Source organism: Phyllobates terribilis, unplaced genomic scaffold, assembly GCF_046119375.1.
Source record: "Phyllobates terribilis strain yellow unplaced genomic scaffold, ASM4611937v1 Scaffold_8__6_contigs__length_399053987, whole genome shotgun sequence".
Lineage (NCBI taxonomy): Eukaryota > Metazoa > Chordata > Amphibia > Anura > Dendrobatidae > Phyllobates > Phyllobates terribilis.
The window spans coordinates 272,980,572-273,004,622 of NW_027362768.1; the positions used below are offsets into that span (position 1 = coordinate 272,980,572).

General features: G+C 39.6%; 1 protein-coding gene across 1 annotated transcript in view; it reads right to left on the reverse strand.

The window, feature by feature from the left end:
• Positions 1-2,241: 2,241 nt before the first annotated feature.
• Positions 2,242-24,051, reverse strand: part of NPTXR (neuronal pentraxin receptor) — a 58,812-nt gene continuing 37,002 nt past the window's right edge. Inside the window, exons 2-5 of the mRNA XM_073644248.1 lie at positions 16,448-16,679; positions 12,270-12,511; positions 8,163-8,342; positions 2,242-7,375 (exon numbers count right to left, since the gene is read on the reverse strand). Of these exons, the coding sequence (XP_073500349.1) occupies positions 7,151-7,375; positions 8,163-8,342; positions 12,270-12,511; positions 16,448-16,679 (879 nt within the window). The 3' untranslated portion in view covers positions 2,242-7,150. The remainder of the gene's footprint in view (positions 7,376-8,162; positions 8,343-12,269; positions 12,512-16,447; positions 16,680-24,051) is intronic.

The following is a 24,051-nucleotide window of genomic DNA, read 5'->3' on the forward strand; positions in this document are numbered from 1 at the left end:
GGATCAGGATTGTTTTTGTTTTTTTCAAAACAAAAATGATGGCGATATGACGACTAGTGTTGAGGGCAAGTGCTTGCTACTCGAGTTTGCATCGGGTGCTTGTGTATGCACAGAGTATAGTGGGTGCTCAAGTAACATGTTCGAGTCTCTGCCTCGCATGTTTGCGGCTGTTAGGCACCCAAAAAAAAACATGTAAAGATTGCCCATGTATGGCAGGTAATCCCCATGTATTTTTTGGGCTATCTAACAGCCACAAAACGCAGGGGGGGGTAGTGAGAGCATGTCACTCGAGCACCCGTGATACTCGGTGTATACCCAAGCACCCGATGCAAACTTGAACAGCTAGCACTTGCGCTCAAGACTAATGAGCCAAGATTAGACAAATGAGCATGCACATAACGGAAAAAAATCACATTAATTGTTCAATTGAATGCCACATGCAAATTTTTACCTTTAAATAAAAAGTTGTTTGTATTATTGAAAGCTCTGTTCTTGTATTTTTATTATAAAACTAAAAATGCTAATGTATGGGTTGTTTTTTCTAAAATAAAACCTCAGCATTCAGGTTAAATTGCCGTGCTGGCACTTTGCGATAAATAAGTGGGTTTTGGGTTGGAGTTTGGGCACTCGGTCTCTAAAAGGTTCGCCATCACTGGCCTAGGCAGAGCCTGCAGTACAGATCAAGTAGACAGAATTCTAGCAATGACATCACTACAGCTTGTGGCTCTGCAGGTTAATTGTCTGTGTCAGTAATGTTTTTAAAAAAAACAACACATTTTTGTAATTGCTTATAAATGTACTACTTTTATTTATAGGACCAAAAAAATAATTTTCTTCTGCTCAGTGTACAATGTATTTCTATGGACTTGTATGAGCTGCTTCTGGATTCATTGATTGCATTGTAGAGTCAAGATAACTAAATTCTCCTAAGTTTACCATTGGGAGCTGTAGCTCAGTGGTTAGAGCGACAGCCTCTGGACACTGAGTTCCTGGTTGAGTTCCAGGGAGATGTGGTCACAGTAATTTAATTTATTCACTGACCAGTGTGCAGCTGGCACCCTGAGGAGGAGCAGCTAGGGAGCTACATTGGAGAGGTGCTTATAAATGAACCATGATGATACAGTCCTGCAGAATATGGGACGGTTGGGAGCTATGCCCACAGTATGATGTTCCCACTGTGATCCTCTCACAGTAGGATTCCCCCACAATGACATAATCATCCACCTCACCTCACCATCACTCTCAGAATGCCCCCAACATAGAATAATGCCCATTCAGTGCCCTCAACACACTATGACCCTACAGTTATCCCACATTTTATGAGCCCCTCTGATTTATGCCCCATAGTATGATGTTCACACTGTGATCCCCTCACAGTATGATTCCCCCACAATGACCTCATCCACAGTATGATGCCCCCAATGTGACCTCCCACAGTGATGACTCTACAGTGACCCACCCAAAGTATGATTCCCCCACACCTCCCTGCCTTCACAGGGACTCCTTCTATGGTATTATGCCTCCCATTTCCCCACACACATTATAGGGCCCAACAGTGCCCTCCATAAGTACTATAACAAAAACTACTCATCTCACCTTGTTCCCCCAATGTGCTGTTCCAGTTTGTGCTGTATGTGGACTGAGGCTTGTGTACATAAAGCACGATCGACTGATGTCATTGTACCTGCTCTGCTGAGATTCAGACTCACCAGATGAATGGTGGAGCTGAGAGCTGACGGCTCCACCATTGCATTCAACTGTATACTGAGGATGCAGATACCGCGGAAATTGAGATGGCAAGAGGGGTGCTGTTTGGCACCAGGTTCCCCAAACTGAAAAGCTCCAGAACAGCCGTGTGGTAAGTCACAATATATAATTGATCCCATGTAAAATGTATTATCTAGAGTTTTGTAAAGTGCATTAGACACTGAATATATTTTAAGCTCAATCTTTAGTGACTTATTGGTACAATGTTGACTGATAATAGACTCGCCTACATCAATGTTGGTATTACCTTATACCCATAACCTCCACCATTTTGCACTGAAAACATCCAATCCCCTTAATCCCTATACACATGTATAATCCATAATGGTAGACAATGTATATATAACTCCTTAAAATTTGGATTTTACAATTACATTGTACATTGCAAATGCTATTGTTGTGATTCATTGACATCAGTGTATGATGTATTATTTCTGTAGTATGGTGCAGAATATTTTTTTCTCCACGCCAGTCTAAACAAACACAACTCTTTATTTCCAACACTGATATTTTACAAAATAAACACAATTCAGTTCACAAATGTACCAAAAGTGCAAGCCTGATGAGCGTTTTGCAGAAATTTATGATGAGTATTCTGAAATTGAAAGAAGGTAAAGCGGCAGAAAAGTAAGCAACAGACAGGTACTTGTCCAATAAACTGAAAAGATAAGGGGAAACCTGTAGGGCTAAAGCAAAGCATATAAAGTAAGTGAGCGAAACCTAGGAATGGAGTAAGATGGCAGTGATATCTGATGTCACAGTGCGCGAAAGTAGTGATTGCACAATATAGAACCACAAGAATTGCATGATGACAGCCCCCTCAACTTTATTTCCAATAAATAGAATTCAATTTATAGCGTGCCTCCAATCTCTCCCCCAGCATGTATCACCTCTTTTGTGGTTCAAAGATCGGGACTGTCCTACTTCTAGAAGGAAGATTGAGAGGTATGTCAAATGCTTAAATCTCTTATCAACAATCTTAAAAAATAAAATTAACAATATTTATTTAGTTTTGTGTTAAAATTCTCCGGGATACAGAAATATTCATCTATATAATATAAATGTACCATATAGCTTTGTCACAGTGACTTGTATTTTCACTATGACTGATACTAAGGGTCAAATAAAGGATGGCTTTACATAACATAGCTAATAATAACAATCTCAAACATATAGAGCAGTGGTCTCCAATCTATGAATCACCAGCTTGATGGGAGTTGTAGTTTCACAGCAGCTAGAAAGCGAGAGCTTGGAGATCAGTGATACAAAATATAATTAAAAGTTCTAGCTATTAAACCCATTAAGGGACACTGCAGAGCCCCATCTCCTCATATAGGTGATAAAAAGTACAATAATTTGTGCTCAAACATACAGAAAATTGTTAATACGGTAAAAAGTGGAATATCCCAGTTCAGTCAAAGAAGATGAGGAGCTTTTACAGACTATATATCTATAAATGTTATAAATAGCATCTAAGTTGCCTCCCGAATTGGAACTTAACCCTCAGTGAGGCATATACTGTAGTTTAGGACAGTTTTGTGCTCTTAGATCACTATAGGATATACAGAGCGAAGCTAGTTTGGTGACATCTATCAACCCTGTCTCTGTCATTAGCATGCATATTTCCCGTGACTTGTCTGGGTGTACATGTTCGTGCAGATGAGGTGCTCATCCAGGGCATATACAGATAACTATCTAAAGACCTCTCCTCTCAAAGTTGTTATGGTGAACTAGTAGACCAAGCTTGTGTATTGTAGCCTGGCATGAGAACTAGGTGTACTTGCACTACTGTTCCTGCTTGTAATACAAGCTACTGTCCTCATACTGACATGTTATAGTTGGTTTTAAGTTGCAATCCTCACAAAACTTCTACAACTTTTCTTTCAAGAAATCAAAACTGGAGAATAGTATTTGGACAATCTGGTACAAGAAAGGGAGCGGTAGACAATGTATGTAGAACTTCATCAAGATATGTTACCCTAAAAGTCCATCTTTTCTTGGTTCGATACCAAGATGATTTAAAGGGAACCTCTCAGCAGCATTTTACAAAGTAAAGCACAGACAGGACCATATTGGCGTTGTCGTTCTGATTAAAATGATACCTCGGGTGAAGAAATCCGTTTTGTAGAATTTCTTCAATCTTTGTTTGAAGTTTCCTTCCACTCATTTCTTTGTGCATCGAGGCGGGACTGTGGGTAGGGTCTTTAGCTTTATTCTGTCTCCTCCGCTGTGTCTGGGTATATTTTCTTCTAATCTATTTAAAATTTTGCACCCGCGCCGTCTGAGCTGCTCTTGCGCAGATTGAGCTAATAGTGGGCTTCAATAAAATGATGGGGGCACTGAGCAATCTACGCATGCGCAGCCGCCGATACCAGTTTCCTGAAGACTTCAAAGAGCTCAATCTGCGTAAGCGCGGCACGACTTAAAATTTTAAATAAATTAGAAGAAAATACACCCAGACAAAGCGGAGGGGACGGAACAAAGCTGAAGACCCTACCCACAGTCCCGCCCAGATGCACAAAGATATGAATAGAAGGAAACTTCAAACTCAGATTAAAGAAAATCTGCAAAATAGATTGCTTCACCTGATGTATCTTAATTTTAATCAGCATGATAGCGCCAACATGGCCATGTCTTTACTTTACTTAGTAAAATGTTGCCGACAGGTTCTCTTTAAGACCATTTCCTACTCTACAACCTAATCTTTCATTATCTTGTAAATTTGTCTTCTATATTTTGAACGCAATGTCTAATTATTAATACTTAGCTGACAAAACATGTGGTTTAGAAGCAATTACAAGCTAAGTCTATGGGGTAGAATTCTTACACCAATCTTTCCACTGGTGTAAAATGTGTCAAATTTTATAATAGCGGAGCTGTTATGAGTGGGTGTAGAATTCTGCTACAATTTGCGCTAATTTCTCTCACAAGTTTAAGTAAATCTGGTGTATGGATGAGGGACCCACCCTTACTGCTTAATCTGACTCACTTTTCAAAAGTGTCGAGAAGTAAAAATGTGCAAAATTTAGCACCAATATTACATGGCACAATTTGAAACATTTTTATGTCAAAAAAAGTGTTGGAAAACTGTTAAATAGTAACTTTAATTTGTTTTTATTTTTTAAATTACTAGTACACGTGAAAAGGAGCTCCTGTGTAATATATTGCTTCTGAGAAATCTGCTTCTTTCTCCTCCTGAATTTATCTTTCAATCTCAATTAAAAGGTAAAAGCTGTAAAATCTGTATTCAGTAATGACAGATTTTACCATTACCGTGATAGGAGATGACAGTTGCTGCTCATAATATTCTATGAAGAGGGGAGGAACTAGGAGGCGGGAGGACCCACAGGCAGAACCAGATGTGCACTTGTAATGACAGTTACACTTTAAATCTATGATTAAAAAAAAATGTTTAAAGGGTATTCTGAAGTTTTCTCTTGCGCAGCTAGGAGCAATGCAGTCTCATTAGAGTCTCCTCACTACCTGGTTTCTGGCAGGGTGGCTCTCCTCCTTGAGTGACAGCTCTGGTTAATAGAACTATAGTGTTAAAAGAACTATAAAGCTCAGACAAGTTCTGCTATAACACATTCAGCTATCAGTGGTTTATTCTGAGTATGCACTGTTATCCCTGTATTTACACATAGAAATAGCAGAGCATTAGAACAAGCATACAGGTCCAAACAGGAAGATCAGAGAGGCGAGATTAGGAGACCTACTCTAAAAGCTGCAGGAATGGTGATGTATATCTGTATCTCTTCAGAAAATGAGAGGGAGAGGAGGGATGAGAAAGGTGAGCATCTAACTGTTGAATACAAAATCAATGGGCCGGAAAGAGCTGACTGGGATGTTAAGAGTTAACCCCTCTCCTGGAATCTAACTAGCCAGGCACTAGAAGTCAGACTCCTTACTATAAAAGATAAAATCTTTCATTGCAGGAGATTAACAGAAGATAGAAAAAGCAATTGTAAACTTGCTTATTTTCTTTCCAACTAATTAAAGCAATTTAAGAACTTGAGAACACCCCTTTAAGTGCAACTTTCTTATCAGGAGAACTTGCAGCAGAATGTCTGGCTCTGTCTGTAGTTGCTCCCTATACACCCCCCCTCCATAGAATCTTATAAGCACCAATTGTCATCTCCTGTCTCAGTAATGTGTGAACCTGCAGATGTTACCCATGAATTGAGAGTGAAAGATCAATCCGGGAGTAGAAGAAAATGCAGATATATTTTATAGCTTGCAAAGGTGCTTAATTTCAAGTTTATTTCAATTAATTTATGAAATAGAAAAATTTAATTATGGTTAATTTTAAATCTCTTCTATTATTAAATAGATGATCTGGTATATTTCAGACTTGGTAGTTGTGCTTGTTATCGAAAGTGTAAATATTGGATACATTTTAGGAAGGATGCAGTTTGTAAATGCTATATTAAGAGATCCCAGAGAGAAAAAGATTTAAAGGGAACCTGTCACCAGAAAAAATGCTATTAACCTGCAGATATGGGGTTACTCTGCAAGTTAATAGCGTTATAATGCTGGCGGCACCTGCACGTAGCCAAACACTCCAGGGAGAAAATGAACTTTATTCTCCCCAGAAGAGTTCCTGTTTCAGCCATGGGGGCGGTTCCGGTTCAGTCACCGCTCTGAGAATACAGAACGGCTACTGTAACCGCTTCCCCGGCCCTGACTGACACTCGCTCTGCATTGGGGCCGGCTGTCAGTCAGGGCTGGGGGTGCGGTTACAGCCCCCGCTCTGTAATCTGAGAGCGGTGACTGAACAAGCAATGGCGCTGCCCCCGGTACTGAAACGGGAACGCTGCTGGAGAGAACAAAGTTAATTTTCTCCCGGCAGCATTAGGCTAAGTGTGCCGGCTGGCATATTAATGCAAGGTAGACATACCCAATATTTAAGTAGCTGTCCTTGTGCATTACTTTGTTGGGCATTCTGGTGGACTGTGTCACATAGCCCTTAAGGTTTTGTTATACATATAAGACATGATATTAGTTCTGCGTTATGTGAGGTATTATAAAAGTTTACAAAATTTCAAAATTTGTTCAAATGTATTTCTTGAAACTGTAACACTTATACATTTATATCACTGTTGTGCTTCACTTTTCCATATAGTACTAACTACATAACCAGAGGTTCCTCTATTTTAGACGCTGACTTGCTTAATGCTTAAATATCCCAAAATATATAAACTCAATTAATTCCAATATCTGTAAAATGACCCCAAACACAGACACAGGTTTTGTATTTATCTTGTGGGGAATAACACAAGCTGGTGCTGATTTTATACACAGATTTTGGGAGAGCTGTGAAATCCTGCAGTGGTGAAACTGTTGGGTGTAAAAGGTGTAGTAAATGTGAATGCTGGTAAATGTCTCAGTGACCCAAGCGCTCTTCGCAGCTTTCAAATGGACTCTTTGTTGCTCCACCGAAAACGTCAACTTGACGATCATCCCACTGGACTAGGTTACCGGACAAAGGCGTTGTGCAGTTGGCAATTCCCTCTATTTCACTGATAGTCAGGACACGATCCCACATATTGAACTGTGCCACCTCTCCAACAAACGCCTGGGTTGCATCAAAGCGTCCACCCACAGCATCCTGTGAAAAGAGCAATTCTCATTCAATACAATGTACGGTGTTTTTCTATAATTATCAAAGACTGACCGTCACATCCAAACAGAAAAACATGTGTGAACAACTGCAAGCTAAGAGAGACACCTCCATATGTAACTAACAAATTAATGCTGCACTCTCTAGCATTATAGCATGCAAACATGGAACATATGAAATTGGAATTGCATTGCTGCTCTAGAAAAAAAGTTAAAATGAAGATACTTAGCGCATAAATTGGCCAATTCATGTGTGCCCAACAGCGAACAACAAGGCAACCTTCTTTGTTGGGAACCTAACCTAATATGATACCTCTCCTAGACTGATAGCTTACCATTATATGTGTAGGTAGGATCGAGCTGTGATTAATCATATTAGGATTATGGCCTATGGCGGTTTTAATCACAGCTCGATCCTACCTACCCATATAATTGCAGGCTATCAGCTCAGGAAAGGAATCCTATTATGTTAGGTTCCTAGCAAAGAAGGTCGCCTTGTTGATGTCTATTAGGCACGCATGAATTGGCCAATTTGTGCGCTATGTATCTTCTACTTTTTTTGTAGAGCAGCAATGCTATTCCAATTTCATGTTCCATGTTTGGAACATGCTACAGAGTGCAGCTTTAATTTGTTGTTCTATAATTAAACATCTTTCTGAAACATGAAAAAGAGAGGACGCAAAAGGCAAATTTGGATATCATAAAAATATTTGCACAAAAGCTAAGCAAGAAAATGAGTAACCCCAAGGTAAGTAAATTACCAACCAAAAACCTACCTGTTCCTGACCAAAGATGATGACACCATTGGGCTTGATTGGGTGCCAAGCCGATAGGTTATCCTTTGATCCTTTCTTTTTTCCATCCTGGAAGGCTGTCCACATTCCATCCCTTGTGGTCCAGGCCACACATATGTGGTGCCACATCCCATCTTTAAGGCTGACTGGCAGTTGAGTAACCTGCCAAGACAACATTCACTTTACTGAAACTGTTATGCACACAATATAAGTAGATGCATAGTTATTTGTGTACTGCTGGTTAAAGGGATTCTGTTAGCAGGTTTCTGCTATTTAATCTGAGGACAGCGTGAGGTAGAGTTTAAAACACTGAATTCAATGATGTGTCACTTATCAGGCTACGTGCTGTTGTTTACTTACAATGAAGGTTTTATCACTAGGACATTATCATTGCCCTGACTAGCTCTCTTATGCCAAGTCGGCCGACCACACCCCCTCCTGTGATAAGCAGCTCACTGTCAATAGCCTATGTACATGGAGAGCCTGGTGTGGTCAGGGGCAATGTTCTTAGCCCTGCTGCATTCTACATCTAACAACTCTGTATCACAACTGCTGCACCCAGTAAACTGATACAGTGCTGGAATCAGGGTCTCTTTTACTACATCATGCTGCTCTCAGATGAGATAGGAAAAACCTGGTGACAGATTCCCTTTAACCAGACACTGATCATAGATACTTTTGTAAGAAAAAAAGGATGCATCACATACTGAGAGCCTGCGCAGCCATTACAAATAGAAATAGTAAAAGTTGAGTACATTGCTTGAAATTGAATCTATATATTTTAGGTAAAAATTATTTATTGACCTCTTGCTAAGGCACAAATATACAGGAAGGTAGCAACAGACATTTCTGAAGGTGCTCTTACACATTAGAATGTTGACTGAACTCTTTTATCTAACGTATGTATGGAGGTCCTCAACTCTCCCCTATAGTAGATGTTGTGGGATAAAAGGATCTGCAATTTGGATGAAAAGATATGCATGCATGGCCCAGTGTGCTGGTGTGTGGAGGAATATCTGTAGGTAGAGCATTCACCTGTCTAGGAGGTGTAGGCATCTTTAGGCATTAAAGGTATCTGCAATCATGATATTCATGCTATTCTGAGTTTTTTGTGCTATGGTTTTTATAAAACCACTGGTTATCATCTGCAATGCAAGCAGAGATCAAAAGTCTACTAAGTAATGTGTATCTGCTCAGTAGTCCTCGATATTCCTGAGCTGCACTCAATCACCCCTGATTGACAGCTGTAAGAGAAAACTGTCAATTAGCGGCCAGAGGTTGAGTGGAGATGCAGTTCTTGAGTCACAGAGCACTCAGCTCTCCCTGCAACCAATAAACAGGAATTTTAATGAAAACTCTATCAGTAAGGCCACAGCCCCACTATCAGTATTTGATCAGTGTTCGGGCAGTATTTTTTCTCAGGAGTGGGAGCCAAAACCAGGAGTGGGTGATAAATGCAGAATTGGTGACTTGTTTCTAATATACCTTTTCTCTGATTGTTCCTCACCTGGTTTTGGCTCCCACTCCTGAGAAAAAATACTGACCAAATACTGATAGTGGGGCCGTGGCCTAAGTGACACTATTTTATACTGTTACTACTTTATACTGGTAATAGATTTGTTTGAAAAAAAGGCTTTTTCACGTATAGCTTTTTGTGTTTTTTTCTCTTTTGTTTTGCATGTAACTCTATGATTTTCATGCATTGATTTCAATTATTTTTGTGACTTTTTTAAATACACGCTCTTTTCTCTCCATATATATATACACACACACACACACTACCGTTCAAAAGTTTGGGGTCATTTAGAAATTTCATTATTTTTTAAAGAAAATCACATTTTTTTTTCCAATGAAGCTAACATTAAATGAATCAGAAATACACTCTATACTTTATTAATGTGGTAAATGACTATTCTAGCTGCAAATGTCTTGTTTTTATTGCAATATCTACATAGGTGTATAGAGGCCCATTTCCAACAACCACCACTCCAGTGTTTGAATGGTACATTGTGTTTGCTAACTGTGTAAGAAGGTTAATGGATGTTTAGAAAACCCTAGAAAACCCTTGCACAAGTATGTTAGCCCAGCTGAAAATGGTTTGGCTGATTTGAGAAGCTATAATATTGACCTTCCTTTGAGCTAGTTGAGAATCTGGAGCATTACATTTGTTTGTTCTATGAAACTCTCAAAATGGCCAGAAAAAGAGAACTTTCATGTGAAACTCGACAGTCTATTCTTGTTCTTAGAAATGAAGGCTATTCCATGCGAGAGATTGCCAAGAAACTGAAGATTTCCTACAACGGTGTGTACTACTCCCTTCAGAGGAGAGCACAAACAGGCTCTAACCAGAGTAGAAAGAGAAGTGGGAGGCCCCGCTGCACAACTGAGCAACAAGACAAGTACATTAGAGTCTCTAGTTTGAGAAATCGATGCCTCACAGCTCCTCAACAGGCAACTTCATTAAATAGTACACGCAAAACGCCAGTGTCAGCATCTACAGTGAAGAGGCGACTCCGGGATGCTGGCCTTCAGGGCAAAGTGGCAAAGAAAAAGTAATATCTGAGACTGGCTAATAAAAGGAAAAGATTAATATGGGCAAAAGAACACAGACATTGGACAGCGGAAGATTGGAAAAAAGTTTTATGGACAGACGAATCAAAGTTTGAGGTGTTTGGATCACACAGAAGAACATTTGTGAGACGCAGAACAACTGAAAAGATGCTGGAAGAGTGCCTGACGCCATCTGTCAAGCATGGTGGAGGTAATGTGATGGTCTGGTGTTGCTTTGGTGCTGGTAAAGTGGGAGATTTGTACAAGGTAAATGGGATTTTGAATAACAAAGGCCATCACTCCATTTTGCAACGCCATGCCTTCCCCTGTGGACAGCGCTTGATTGGAGCCAATTTCATCCTACAACAGGACAATGACCCAAAGCACACCTCCAAATTATGCATGAACTATTTAGGGAAGAAGCAGGAAGCTGGTATTCTATCTGTAATGGAGTGGCCAGCGCAGTCACCATATCTCAACCCCATTGAGCTGTTGTGGGAGCAGCTTGACCGTATGGTATGCAAAAAGTGCCCATCAAGCCAATCCAACTTGTGGGAAGGGCTTCAGGAAGCATGGGGGGGGTGTCTCAAGATGACATCAGCAAATTAACAGCTAGAATGCCAAAAGTCTGCAATGCTGGAATTGCTGCAAAAGGAGCATTCTTTGACAAAAGCAAAGTTTGAAGGAGAAAATTATTCTTTCAAATAAAAATCATTATTTCTAACCTTGTCAATGTCTGGACTATATTTTCTAATCATTGTGCAACTCATTTGATAAATAATAGTATGAGTTTTCATGGAAAACACAAAATTGTCTGGGTGACCCAAAACTTTTGAACGGTAGTGTATATATATATGTATATATAAAAAATGTGTAATGGCATATATTCAAGTGGACAGATGAAGTGACCATGAAAAATAAAATACATTTGTAAGGTATAATAATAAATAATAATAATAATAAAGTTAGATAAGTTATGACTAAATATTTCAATTCATGCACAAAACCTACAGCACTAAGATTCACACTAATCAAACAATTTAACGAGAACTTATCATGCAAAAAATACTATTAACTTGCAGATATGGGGTTAATCTGTAGGTTAATAGCGTTCTGAAGCTGTGCAGCCACTGCAGAGAGTCCCGCTACCGGGAAGAAATTAACTTTATTCTTCCCAGCAGCCTCAGGCTTTCAGTAATAGGAGTGTGGCCAGCACGGCTTCAGTCACCACTCAGTACATAGTGAGCGGCGGCTGTAACTACACCCAGCACTGACTGACAGCCAGCTCTATGGCAATGTTCACACGTTTAATATTTGGTCAGAACTTTACATCAGTAGTTGGAAACCAAAACTAGGAGTGGGTGAAATATGCAGATCAAATGCAGATAAACATATTGACCAAATACTGAACGTGTGAGCTAGGTGGATAGGAAAGATGGAGTGAACTAAGGTTTATGTCTTAGTTGGTAAGGACTGGTTACTGGTTCTCCTTCATTACAAGGATTTCTGACGGAGTAGGGTTATTTCCTTGGGCCTCACCTTATCATTAATGAGAAGTTCCATTGGATTATGACCCCACTCAATAAGGACAATCTCATTGGGTTGGCCATGAACAGAATAAGAGAATGGAGTCCCAGATCCTGAAACTGTTTTAGATTTCAGCCACAAACACATGGTGAATGCGTAGAGTTCTGGTAGAGTCTTCTTCATCCGTCCATACATGTAGTTAGTGCGAACTGAAAAACTAAGCTTGAAGTTCTCAGGGTGGTATCCAGGGTGACCTGAAAAAACAACATTTATTCTAACATTAATCTCTAAGCAAGAAGACAATTTCAGTAGGATTACACAATTTAGCATGTGTGATACCTGTCAATTTCAAATATTTCAAACCTTCAGTAATAAATTAAAATCTTGATACTGATTTCACTGACATTTCCATACAGTGAAAAAATTCCATATAACAAATATGAGGTAGTTTGATGTGAATTATAAGCTAGGTTTACTTTGAAAAAGTTGTTTAACCCCTTAAAGAACTTGATTTTTTTTTGTTTTTGTGCTTTCGATTTTTTCTCCTCTTGGTCCAAGAGTCATAACTTTTTTATTTCATGGCCTAACTAGTTGTATGAGGGCTTGTATTTTTGTGAGACAAGTTGTAGTTTTAATAAACACTGTTTACTTTAACATACAACATAGCGGAAAACAGAGAAAAATGGAATTTCAAAGTACAGTATGTATGGAATTTTAAAAAAAAAATGCAAATTTCTGCATGTACTCATTGCTTTCACTGGGTGAAAAACGCTGCAAAAATGCGAACGAAGTGACATGCTGCAGTTTTCAAAAACTCATCAGTTTTCCAATTCAGTCAGGAAAAAAAAACAATGTGTGTGCATGATATTTCTGAAAATTCATAGCTTTTGCTGGTACTGTAAAACACAGCTTTCAATTTGCATAAATTTGCATAAAAAACACAGCAAAAACGCCACGTGTGAACATAGCCTAATAGTTCTCATGGTAAAGAAGCCTTGTCGTCTTTGCAGGATGAACTTTTCTTTCTCTAGATGGAGGTAGTGTCCAACTGTCTTTTCTCATTTTTTTTTTTCATTAAACAGCTTTTGACCATATTTTTTTCTATGGGACATTTATGTACTAGACAGGCTAATCAATGTCCCTCCCTTTTAGTCTATTCTCAAAACTAAATAAATTTGATCCTTTTAGTCTTTCCCCATAACTAATATCGTACATGCCCCTTATGAGTTATGTGGCTCATCTTTGTACTTTCTCTAACTCCAGAGCATCTTTTCTATGACCTGGTGCCTAGAACTGAACTGGATATTCCAGATGAGGTTGCACTAACGCTCCGTAAAGTGGTAGTATTACACCCTTGTCCCGTGAGTCCATGCCTCTTTTAATACATGACAATATTCTGCTGGCCTTAGAAGCCGCTGACTGACATTAGATGCTGTTATTTAGTGTGTACCTCAGGATCCTTCTTTACAAGTGACTCTCCTAGTTTTATTCCCTGTATGATGCTTCTGCATTATTAGTGCCCCGACTAATTACTTTACATTTCTCCACATTGAACCTCATATGCCAAGTGTACAGTACAGACCAAAAGTTTTGACACACCTTCTCATTTAAAGATTTTTCTGTATTTTCATGACTATGAAAATTATACATTCACACTGAAGGCATCAAAACTATGAATTAACACATGTGGAATTATATACTTAACAAAAAAGTGTGAAACAACTGAAAATATGTCTTATATTCTAGGTTCTTCAAAGTAGCCACCTTTTGCTTTGATGACTGCTTTGCACACTCTTGGCATTCTCTTGATGAGCTTCAAGAGGTAGTCACCGGAAATGGTTTTCACTTCACAGGTGTGCCCTGTCAGGTTTAATAAGTGGGATTTCTTGCCTTATAAATGGGGTTGGGACCATCAGTTGTGTTGTGCAGAAGTCTGGTGGATGCACAGCTGATAGTCCTACTGAATAGACTGTTAGAATTTGTATTATGGCAAGAAAAGAGCAGCTATGTAAAGAAAAACAAGTGGCCATCATTACTTTAAGAAATGAAGGTCAGTCAGTCCGAAAAATTGGGCAAACTTTGAAAGTGTCTCCAAGTGCAGTTGCAAAAACCATCAAGCTCTACAAAGAAACTGGCTCACATGAGGACCGCCCCAGGAAAGGAAGACCAAGAGTCACCTCTGCTTCTGAGGATAAGTTTATCTGAGTCACCAGCCTCAGAAATCGCAGGTTAACAGCAGCTCATATTAGAGACAAGGTCAATGCCACACAGAGTTCTAGCAGCAGACACATCTCTACAACAACTGTTAAGAGGAGACTTTGTGCAGCAGGCCTTCATGGTAAAATAGCTGCTAGGAAACCACTGCTAAGGACAGGCAACAAGCAGAAGAGACTTGTTTGGGCTAAAGAACACAAGGAATGGACATTAGACCAGTGGAAATCTGTGCTTTGGTCTGATGAGTCCAAATTTGAGATCTTTGGTTCCAACCACTGTGTCTTTGTGCGACGCAGAAAAGGTGAACAGATGGACTCTACATGCCTGGTTCTCACCGTGAAGCATGGAGGAGGAGGTGTGATGGTGTGGGGGTGCTTTGCTGGTGACACTGTCGGGGATTTATTCAAAATTGAAGGCATACTGAACCAGCATGGCTACTACTTGCAGCGGCATGCTATTCCATCCGGTTTGCGTTTAGTTGGACCATCATTTATTTTTCAACAGGACAATGACCCCAAACACACCTCCAGGCTGTGTAAGGGCTATTTGACCAAGAACGAGAGTGATGGGGTGCTACGCCAGATGACCTGGCCTCCACAGTCACCAGACCTGAACCCAATCGAGATGGTTTGGGGTGAGCTGGACCGCAGAGTGAAGGCAAAAGGGCCAACAAGTGCTAAGCATCTCTGGGAACTCCTTCAAGATTGTTGGAAGACCATTTCTGGTGACTACCTCTTGAAGCTCATCAAGAGAATGACAAGAGTGTGCAAAGCAGTCATCAAAGCAAAAGGTGGCTACTTCGAAGAACCTAGAATATAAGACATATTTTCAGTTGTTTCACACTTTTTTGTTAAGTGTATAATTCCACATGTGTTAATTCATAGTTTTGATGCCTTCTGTGTGAATGTACAATTTTCATAGCCATGAAAATACAGAAAAATCTTTAAATGAGAAGGTGTGTCCAAACTTTTGGTCTGTACTGTATGACCAAACTTGGAGATGAAAGTGGATATAAAACCTGCTCTGCCGAAGATCCAATATACAGTAGGAGACCAGATGCGATTTTATTTGTCAACACGTTTCGAGATAATCATACCTCTTCATCAGGAAAAAAAACACAATGATGAAGAGGTATGATTACCTCGAAACGGGTTGGCAAAGCGCATCTGGTCTCCTATTGTGTATTGGATCCTCGGCAGGGCGGGTTTTATATCCACTTTCATCTCCAAGTTTGCATACTACCTATTTGGTGGATCTGCAGCAGCCATTTTTCTTACAAGTTAACAAAGGGGTTGTGACTTTCACAACCCCCACAGGTGAGAAAATCCAGATTTTACTCTTTCCTTTGTAATCCAGATAAGACCCTATTACGCTTCTTGTCATTCCAGTTTTATCTACACAAGTGATGGCCAAACACTCAATTTATCCAAATCAGCCTGTAATTTATGAACATCTTCCACAGAATGCACTATACTACATAGTTTGGTGTAATCTGCAAAAGTAGAAACATCATTTTATATGTTGTTAATGGCCTCTTCTTTGCATGCACTCTTGTATTAGCTTTATATTCTAATGTAGTTGTCTTGTATTCCTCATTGACCTAATTGCTTTTTATATGCAAATTAAGACGAAGAGTTGGAATTAATGAGGATAAATATTTTTTAACAACAATATACCATAATAGGTGTCTGCAAATAACACTTTTTCTTTTACTGATATACTTTGTGGATAAACTCCTCACAAGAATTTCTATCCTGTAGAATTTTCAGCAAGCGGAGATCTTGAAATCTATGACATTACTGATGGCAGAAAAGACAGGACAGTGCTCAGGATACAACCAAGTGTCCAGCTCAGTAACACATGGCTGGGACTTAATATACAATATTATTTACATGGCTTTATGTATCCACACAAGGAATTGGATCGCGATAATCTGATAGTTTTGCATATAATATATTCTGCCACATTAATCTTACCTTGCTCCAACTCAGCAATGCGGTTTTGCAGGATGCTTAGTTCCTTCTCTATGTCCTGCTTGTCTTTTTCCCCTGAAGCTGTTGTTTGCTCTTTTTCCAGCTCTAATAATTTGGCTAGAAGTTGAGCCTCCAGCTCCAGTAGCTTAGACTGTAAGGAGTCCCGTCCATGGAGAGGTGAAGGAGACGTGGCTGTTGGGATGGTCATATTGTTCACTCGTTGCTGAATTTCCAACTAAAAAAAAATACGCCAACAAATACAATTTGTAAAACTTAAACTCATTCCACCTATAAGTCATTATCCTTCATTAATAATGTTTAATATTATTTATAACTTAATTACAAATGCGTCCTTTCTTATTTTCCTCTGGACACAACTTATCAGTAGATGTGTTGCACCAGATTACTACTTTTAAAGAAAAATATTTCTTAATACTCTGTTAAAAAATAGGTATGCAATATGTGTCCTCAACCGAATTCGATATTCGGAAGGGGTGGACACAGCTATAGTTACTTTCTAATTACAGCAGTTACTGTAATTGCCCCCATAAAATTAATGACTTATGGCATTTATCTATATCCTATGCTTGGTTATATAGTGCCATCATATTCCACAGCGCCTTTCATACATTATCATCACTGTCCCCAGTGGGGCACACAATCTATATTTCCTACCAGTATGTCTTTGGAGTGTAGGAGGAAACCCAAGTAAACATGGGGAGGACATACAAACTCCTTGCAGATGTTGACCTTGGTGGGATTTGACCCCAGGACCCCAGCGCTGCAAGGCTGCAGTGCTAACCACTGAGCCACCGTGCTGTTTGTCCAGGAGTGTAAACATATGGGCTGTGTTCTTCCAGTAACAGCACCACACCTGTCCTCAGATTGTGTCTGATACTGAAGACGTGAAACAGGTTTTTTCATACTGACCACTGGGGATTTTTTTGACTCATACTTCCTGTTTTCATTTTCAGGAAGAGTTTTCAGCAGGCTCTTATCATCAGAGTCAGGATTACAATGACAGGTAACACCTCTATACACATCTGATAACACAGGACCCACCAATCACTAAAGGTGATGTCACAGCTGACCTTGTTCCCCCCTTCATAATGACTTTTGCACACGTTCATTAGATGCTTCAATACAAAAGATAGGCTCAGCACCTGACCATTATGGCTAATGTACATGTGTTATTTCCTGAAATAGGAAATTAGAGTCTAAAACAGTCCAAGTGCCAAGTTTTTAATTTTTAACACAGATTGTGATATGTAAAAAAAAATACATATAACACAAAAAACCTGATTTAAACAATATGTCATTTTCTGGGGAAAAAAAAACTTGAAAACAGAGCTTTCCTTTATGAGGATGATAAAATGGAAAAATGTACTGGAAAATGAACTCTTCAGTAAACTAGGAAAAGGTTTATCAGAATTTAAGAGTTGTTGAAATAATCATATTTTCTGTTCATGTGCATGACAGACCACACAGATAGCATATGGACCAACTGCAGCTGTTGTGCCAGTTCACACGCATGATTTTCCTTGTGGACCAGCATAGCTTACACTATTTCACAAAATAGTAGATGCAAAATAAGGTATTCCCTGCACCTGTTCACAATGCGGAAAAGTATAGAGCTGCACATAATGCCAATCAAGAAGGAAATTTTCAGATGCGATGGTCCGATTTTTTAATATGGCTGTCTGAATCAGGCCTAAAGCAACAATAAATCATTGATACATTTTACCTCCGATCTTGGCAAAACTTAAATCAGGAATAACTCACAATGTCCATGATGCCTAAAATTATTCATTTATTATGGGAGTGCTTGGAAATCTAAATTTTGGGGGAAAATTTATTCTTTAAAATTCAATTTAAAGATGTGTTTGTACTCAACTTTTCTCCAATACTAGGTGTGTAGGGAGACAACTCTCTATATAATACAGACCAGTTAGGTAAATTGTCACATTTTTTAATGTAGATGTTCTATGATTTGCTGGATATCATGACGGGAAGATCCATGGAAGATTCATAGCTATTCCCTGACTTTATGAGGTGGAAGTATTGGCTGTCAATTTGATTTGATGTGGTCTTATGAATAGCTTTATAATCTGACATCTTGTTCATGTAAAAACACTACAAAAACTAATTTTAAAAGTTTTCCCATATCATTGACTGTTATAATACCAGTGGTGGAACCTAAGCCATAATTGCAGTGGCTGCTACTGTGCCTGCGATGTTGGGCACTGAGTTGCCAATCATCAATAAATTTACAGACAGTCTGCAAAAAAACAAGTGTTTCTTTTCTGCTATTCGTATTGTTCATCAGGAAAAAATACTGTTCGTGATTTTTAAAAATATTTTCTGTAGTTTCTACTTGGAATCCACTCAAAAGGCTGACATGTGCCTACAAGCTGAAATGGAGTACAGAGAAGAATTAGTAGAAGGGACAGCAGGTAGTACTGAACGGTGAAGCTTAAAGAGGCTGTCAAGGCCTGTTGTACCTGGTGCCAGATCAGAGTGGTCACTGACCGTTATTGCTGGCGATTCAGCTGCTTCACATCAACAGGGCTGCTCTATCAAATGGACGTGGCTCCAATATCATGCTAATTGACAGTTGGCTTCCCGCAGTTAGGCAGCAAGGAGCTGGCTGTCAATCAGCATGATGTCAGCAGTCTCGCCCCGACAAAAGAGCAGAGCAGAGGAGAAGACACTGTTCTGTCAACGTGACCTCAGCAAAAGTTGCTGAATTGCCAACAGGTGCGGTCTGTGACAGCTGGATCCTGGCAGTGATTGGCGGAAGGCACAACAGGCAGGTAGTTAGCAACTACCTGCCTGCTAGTTCTTATGCACATAGTGAAAAAAATGTAGTTCCGGATAACCAGTTTAACAGCCAGCATTATCTACTGCCCCCTCTATCAGTCTGAGCTCCCTGCAGAGTGGACTCTCTTCGTCCTCCACAGCAGTGTCAGTGAGCGACACTTACTCTATAAAGTGGTAAGCTAATTAACGGCCATATTGGCATAGAAAACTCCCCTAAGGGGAGAAGGACCCACCGGTGGAAGTATAGGACTCTTGCTTGCTGGACTGTAGTGTCATTATTGGGGATGAGGTGGCTCCCGGAATAGTGTGCTGGGCTGTGTTGAGGCAGAAGAGCTAAGTGAAGTAGAAAGCGAGAGTGACTCCATGAAAGAGGTGGGAAAGTGCGTGATATATGTTTATTTATGAACTATGGTCTCCTTCACTGAACTCTGTAACATCTGGTCCTGACCGGCCGACTACAACGCCATCATGCGGGTGTATCGCCATCACACCTAAAGTCCACACACCCCGCGCCACATTATATACTGCGTTAATTCAGTATATCTTAGAATGTATGGTCTTTATCAGAAGGGGTGGTCATTATTAAGGTGCGTGACAAATGTCCAAAACAATTTAGAACTGTCCATGAATTTTGGTCCAGTTGTCCAGAAGAAATATACGTGAATAAATATATGAGCATATCTATAGTAGGTAGGCAACCCAGGTTGGGCAAGAACAAATGCAGTGCCGTCTGCTCTAACACCACTCATGGTCATTACTATCGGGACCTCCTGAACTTGCCACCTGCTCTGCAGGCACTGGTTTTCTTGCAGTGGGCAGCAGTGCAGAGGATGTGGTGATGATGATAGAATAGGAAGAGCAGGCTGCGCTGCAGGAGCACCCGGCAGTGATTAATGGGGTGGGCCTACTTAAAAGTTTGTTTTTTGACCCTGGCTTTCTAATTATGCCCTTGCATGAAACACTGAAATAATGAAATATCACAGTTTTCTCTTGATGTCTAGATGTAATAAAACAATTGGAGCTAAAAAAAAGGGTAAATAATCATTAAATAGGAAATGCTAGTAAAAATATAATTACTTCCAAAATGCACAAAATAGTTAAAGAAAATACATTTAGTATTGCACTGTCTTTAACAACCTGACCGCTGTTAATAAAAGTTTTTTTAGTTTATCGCAGATCTAATAAGAAAATAGAATAAAAAGTCTATGCACAAATGAAAACTACAAATCATCCTACAAAAAAACCTTCTTACAATTAGAATGTGCAGTGGGGGACAAATGGCCTGGGAAAGATAAATTAACAGTAAATACCAAATGGGGAGAACCCCAATGAATAATCCCTTTCTAACAGGACATAAAACTTAGCTTTTATTAGAATAGTAAAATCAGGGTGAGATTAAAATAGTCCGTGGTCTGCCTGAATTTTAGTTACTATACAAGTAATTGCTTGAATGAACAAATGATGGCACCCAGGAGTGCCATCTCCGTTTAGCAGAATAGGAAATGAAAATTTTACAATGGCTTGTGAAAGTATTCGCCCCCTTGACTTTTTACATATTTTGTTACATTACAACCTGTGTTTAAATATTTTTTCTAATCTGATTTGTGCCTAAATAACACTAAAAAATCTAAGTTGGTGAAATAAAAAAATATAGACATAAATTCAATTTATGGAATCAAATAACTAAAAACTGGCATGTGCATATGTATTCACCCTTTTTACTATGAATCCCCTAAAAATTTCTGGTGCAAGCAATTACCTTCATAAGTCACATGCTTAGTGAAAGGAAGCCCCCCATGTGTGCAATCTAAGTGTCACATGGTCAGTCAGTAAATACATTCCTTTTCTGAAAGGCCACAGAGGCTGCAACACCATTAAGCAAGAGGCAACACTAACCAAACAACACCATGAAGACCAAGGAGATCTCCAAACAAGTCAGGGACAAAGTTGTTGAGAAGTACAAGTCAAGTTGGGTTATAAAAAAAATATCCCAATCTCTGATGATCCCCCGGAGCACTATCAAATCCATTATCATCAAATGGAAAGAACATGGTACCACAACAAACCTGGCAAAAGAGGGCCGCCCACCAAAACTCTCAGCCTGGGCAAGAAGGCCATTAATCAGAGAGGCTGCACAAAGGCCAATGGTAACCCTGAAGGAGCAGCAGAGTTCACAAGCAGAGACTGAAGTATCTGTCCATACGACCACAGTAAGCCATACACTCCATAGAGGCGGCCTTTATCGAAGAGTGGCCATAAAAAAGTCTTTACTTATAAACAAAAATTGTAAGGCTTGTTTTGAGTTTGCCAAAAGACATGTGGGAGACTCCCCAAATTTATGGAGGAAGGTGCTGTGGTCAGATGAATCCAAAATTGAACTTTTTGGCCACTAAGGTAAACGCTACGTCTGGCACCACACCAACACAGCTCATCACCCTAAGAACACCATCTCCACAGTGAAACATGGTGGTGGCAGCATCATGCTGTTGGGATGTTTTTCGGCAGCAGGGAAAGGGAAAATGGATTGTGTGAAATACAGGGATATTCTTGAGCAAAACCTGTTTTACTCTGTCGGTGATTTAAGGCTGGGATGGAGGTTCACCTTCAAACAAGATAATGATTCAGAGCATACTGCTAATGCAACACTCTAGTGGTTTAAGGGGAAACATGTAATCAACAAACACAGCTAGAGTAGCCTAGTCAAAGCCCAGATCTTAATCCAACTGAGAATCTGTGGTCAGACTTGAAGATTGCTGTTCACCAGAGGAAACCATCTAACTTGAAAGAGCTGGAATAGTTTAGCCTTGCGCAATGGGCAAAAATCCCAGAGGAAATATGTGTAAAGCTCATAGAGATTTATCCAAGGCGACTTGCAGCAGTAATTCATGTAAAAGGAGGCTCTACAAAGTACTGACTTTAAAGTAAACACAATTCATAGGCAGGGTAGTATATAAATCACCATGTGAGTATATATATATATGAACTATTTAAGCTCAAAGAATACTACCAAGTAGTGGACTAAATATGCTCCATCGTCAAAGAAAGTATGCAAAACGGAGAGAAAAAAGAACAACGAAACTTGAGCCTCAAAATATGTAAATATATTATATTATGAATTTATTATAAATATGTAAACAACAGACTTGGGGGTAATGTGAACAAAATATGCGAAGTATGAATATCCCACCCCATGTGACACAACCCAACGACAGATCCTTAGTGGCGCAATAAAAAACAAACAACGCAACATATCAATATTAATAAGGTATTATCAATATTAGCATTAATAAATATTATCAGTGTAAATAAATAGTTAAGCTCAATAGATGCACCTGATAGTGAATACTACCCTCTACTAACTCCAATTATAATCTCTAGTCATACATAGTGCAATAGTAATACATACCAGAGATCAAAGGGCAGTCAAGGGAAAAGCTAAGGGTCCGTCCTAGGAGTGTACACGTGGGGCAGGAAAAGCCCCGACGCGCGTTTCGGTCTTCCCTTCGTCAGGGAAGACCGAAGGGAAGACCGAAACGCGCGTCGGGGCTTTTCCTGCCCCACGTGTACACTCCTAGGACGGACCCTTAGCTTTTCCCTTGACTGCCCTTTGATCTCTGGTATGTATTACTATTGCACTATGTATGACTAGAGATTATAATTGGAGTTAGTAGAGGGTAGTATTCACTATCAGGTGCATCTATTGAGCTTAACTATTTATTTACACTGATAATATTTATTAATGCTAATATTGATAATACCTTATTAATATTGATATGTTGCGTTGTTTTTTATTGCGCCACTAAGGATCTGTCGTTGGGTTGTGTCACATGGGGTGGGATATTCATACTTCGCATATTTTGTTCACATTACCCCCAAGTCTGTTGTTTACATATTTATAATAAATTCATAATATAATATATTTACATATTTTGAGGCTCAAGTTTCGTTGTTCTTTTTTCTCTCCGTTTTGCAAAGTACTGACTTTAGAGTTTTGAATAGTTATGCAAACTGAAGTTTTCAGTTATTTTGTCCTATTTGTTGTTTGCTTCACAATAAATAGAAAACTACATTTTCACAGCTGTAGGCATGTTCTTTACATGAACTGATGCAACCCCCCCAAAAAATCAAGCCTCTGTTGCACACGCCCCCCAACATGTTTCACTGCAGAAACTATTGTCCCATTCCCTGATGACTTCTACAGTGAAACATGTTGGGAGGGGGGGGGGATTTGTGTGCTATAATTTTCATGTCCTATTCCGCCTAATAGGGATGGCACTCCTGGGTGCCATCATTTGTTCATTACAGCAATTACTTGAATAGTAGCTACAATTCAGGCAGACCACAAACTAATTTAATCTCACCCTGATTTTACTATTCTAATAAAAGATAAGTTTTATGTCCTGTCAGAGAGAAACCTTCATATAGCTCTGCTAATGCAAAGCGGGGACTGACAGCGTCCTCTGTGATTCTGTGTGAGTTTTCTTCTAATTGGTGGGGCAGCAGGACAATGACAGCTCTAAAAACATACAGAGCAGCACTCTTACCCACCTATCCAACCCATCCCATCTCTCTGCAGCTGATATGCACTAGAAGGAACATACAGACAGGGCCAGACTAGGATTTAGGCCTCATGCAGACGTCCATGTTGCACATATAGGCTCGGACTGGCCAACAGGGGAACAGGTGAATCCCCCGGTGGGCCCCCACTCCCTAATCAAGTTGCCACATGATTCACTATGTACAGGCCAAGCCAGTATCTCATCATTCATTCATTCAACAATCTACCC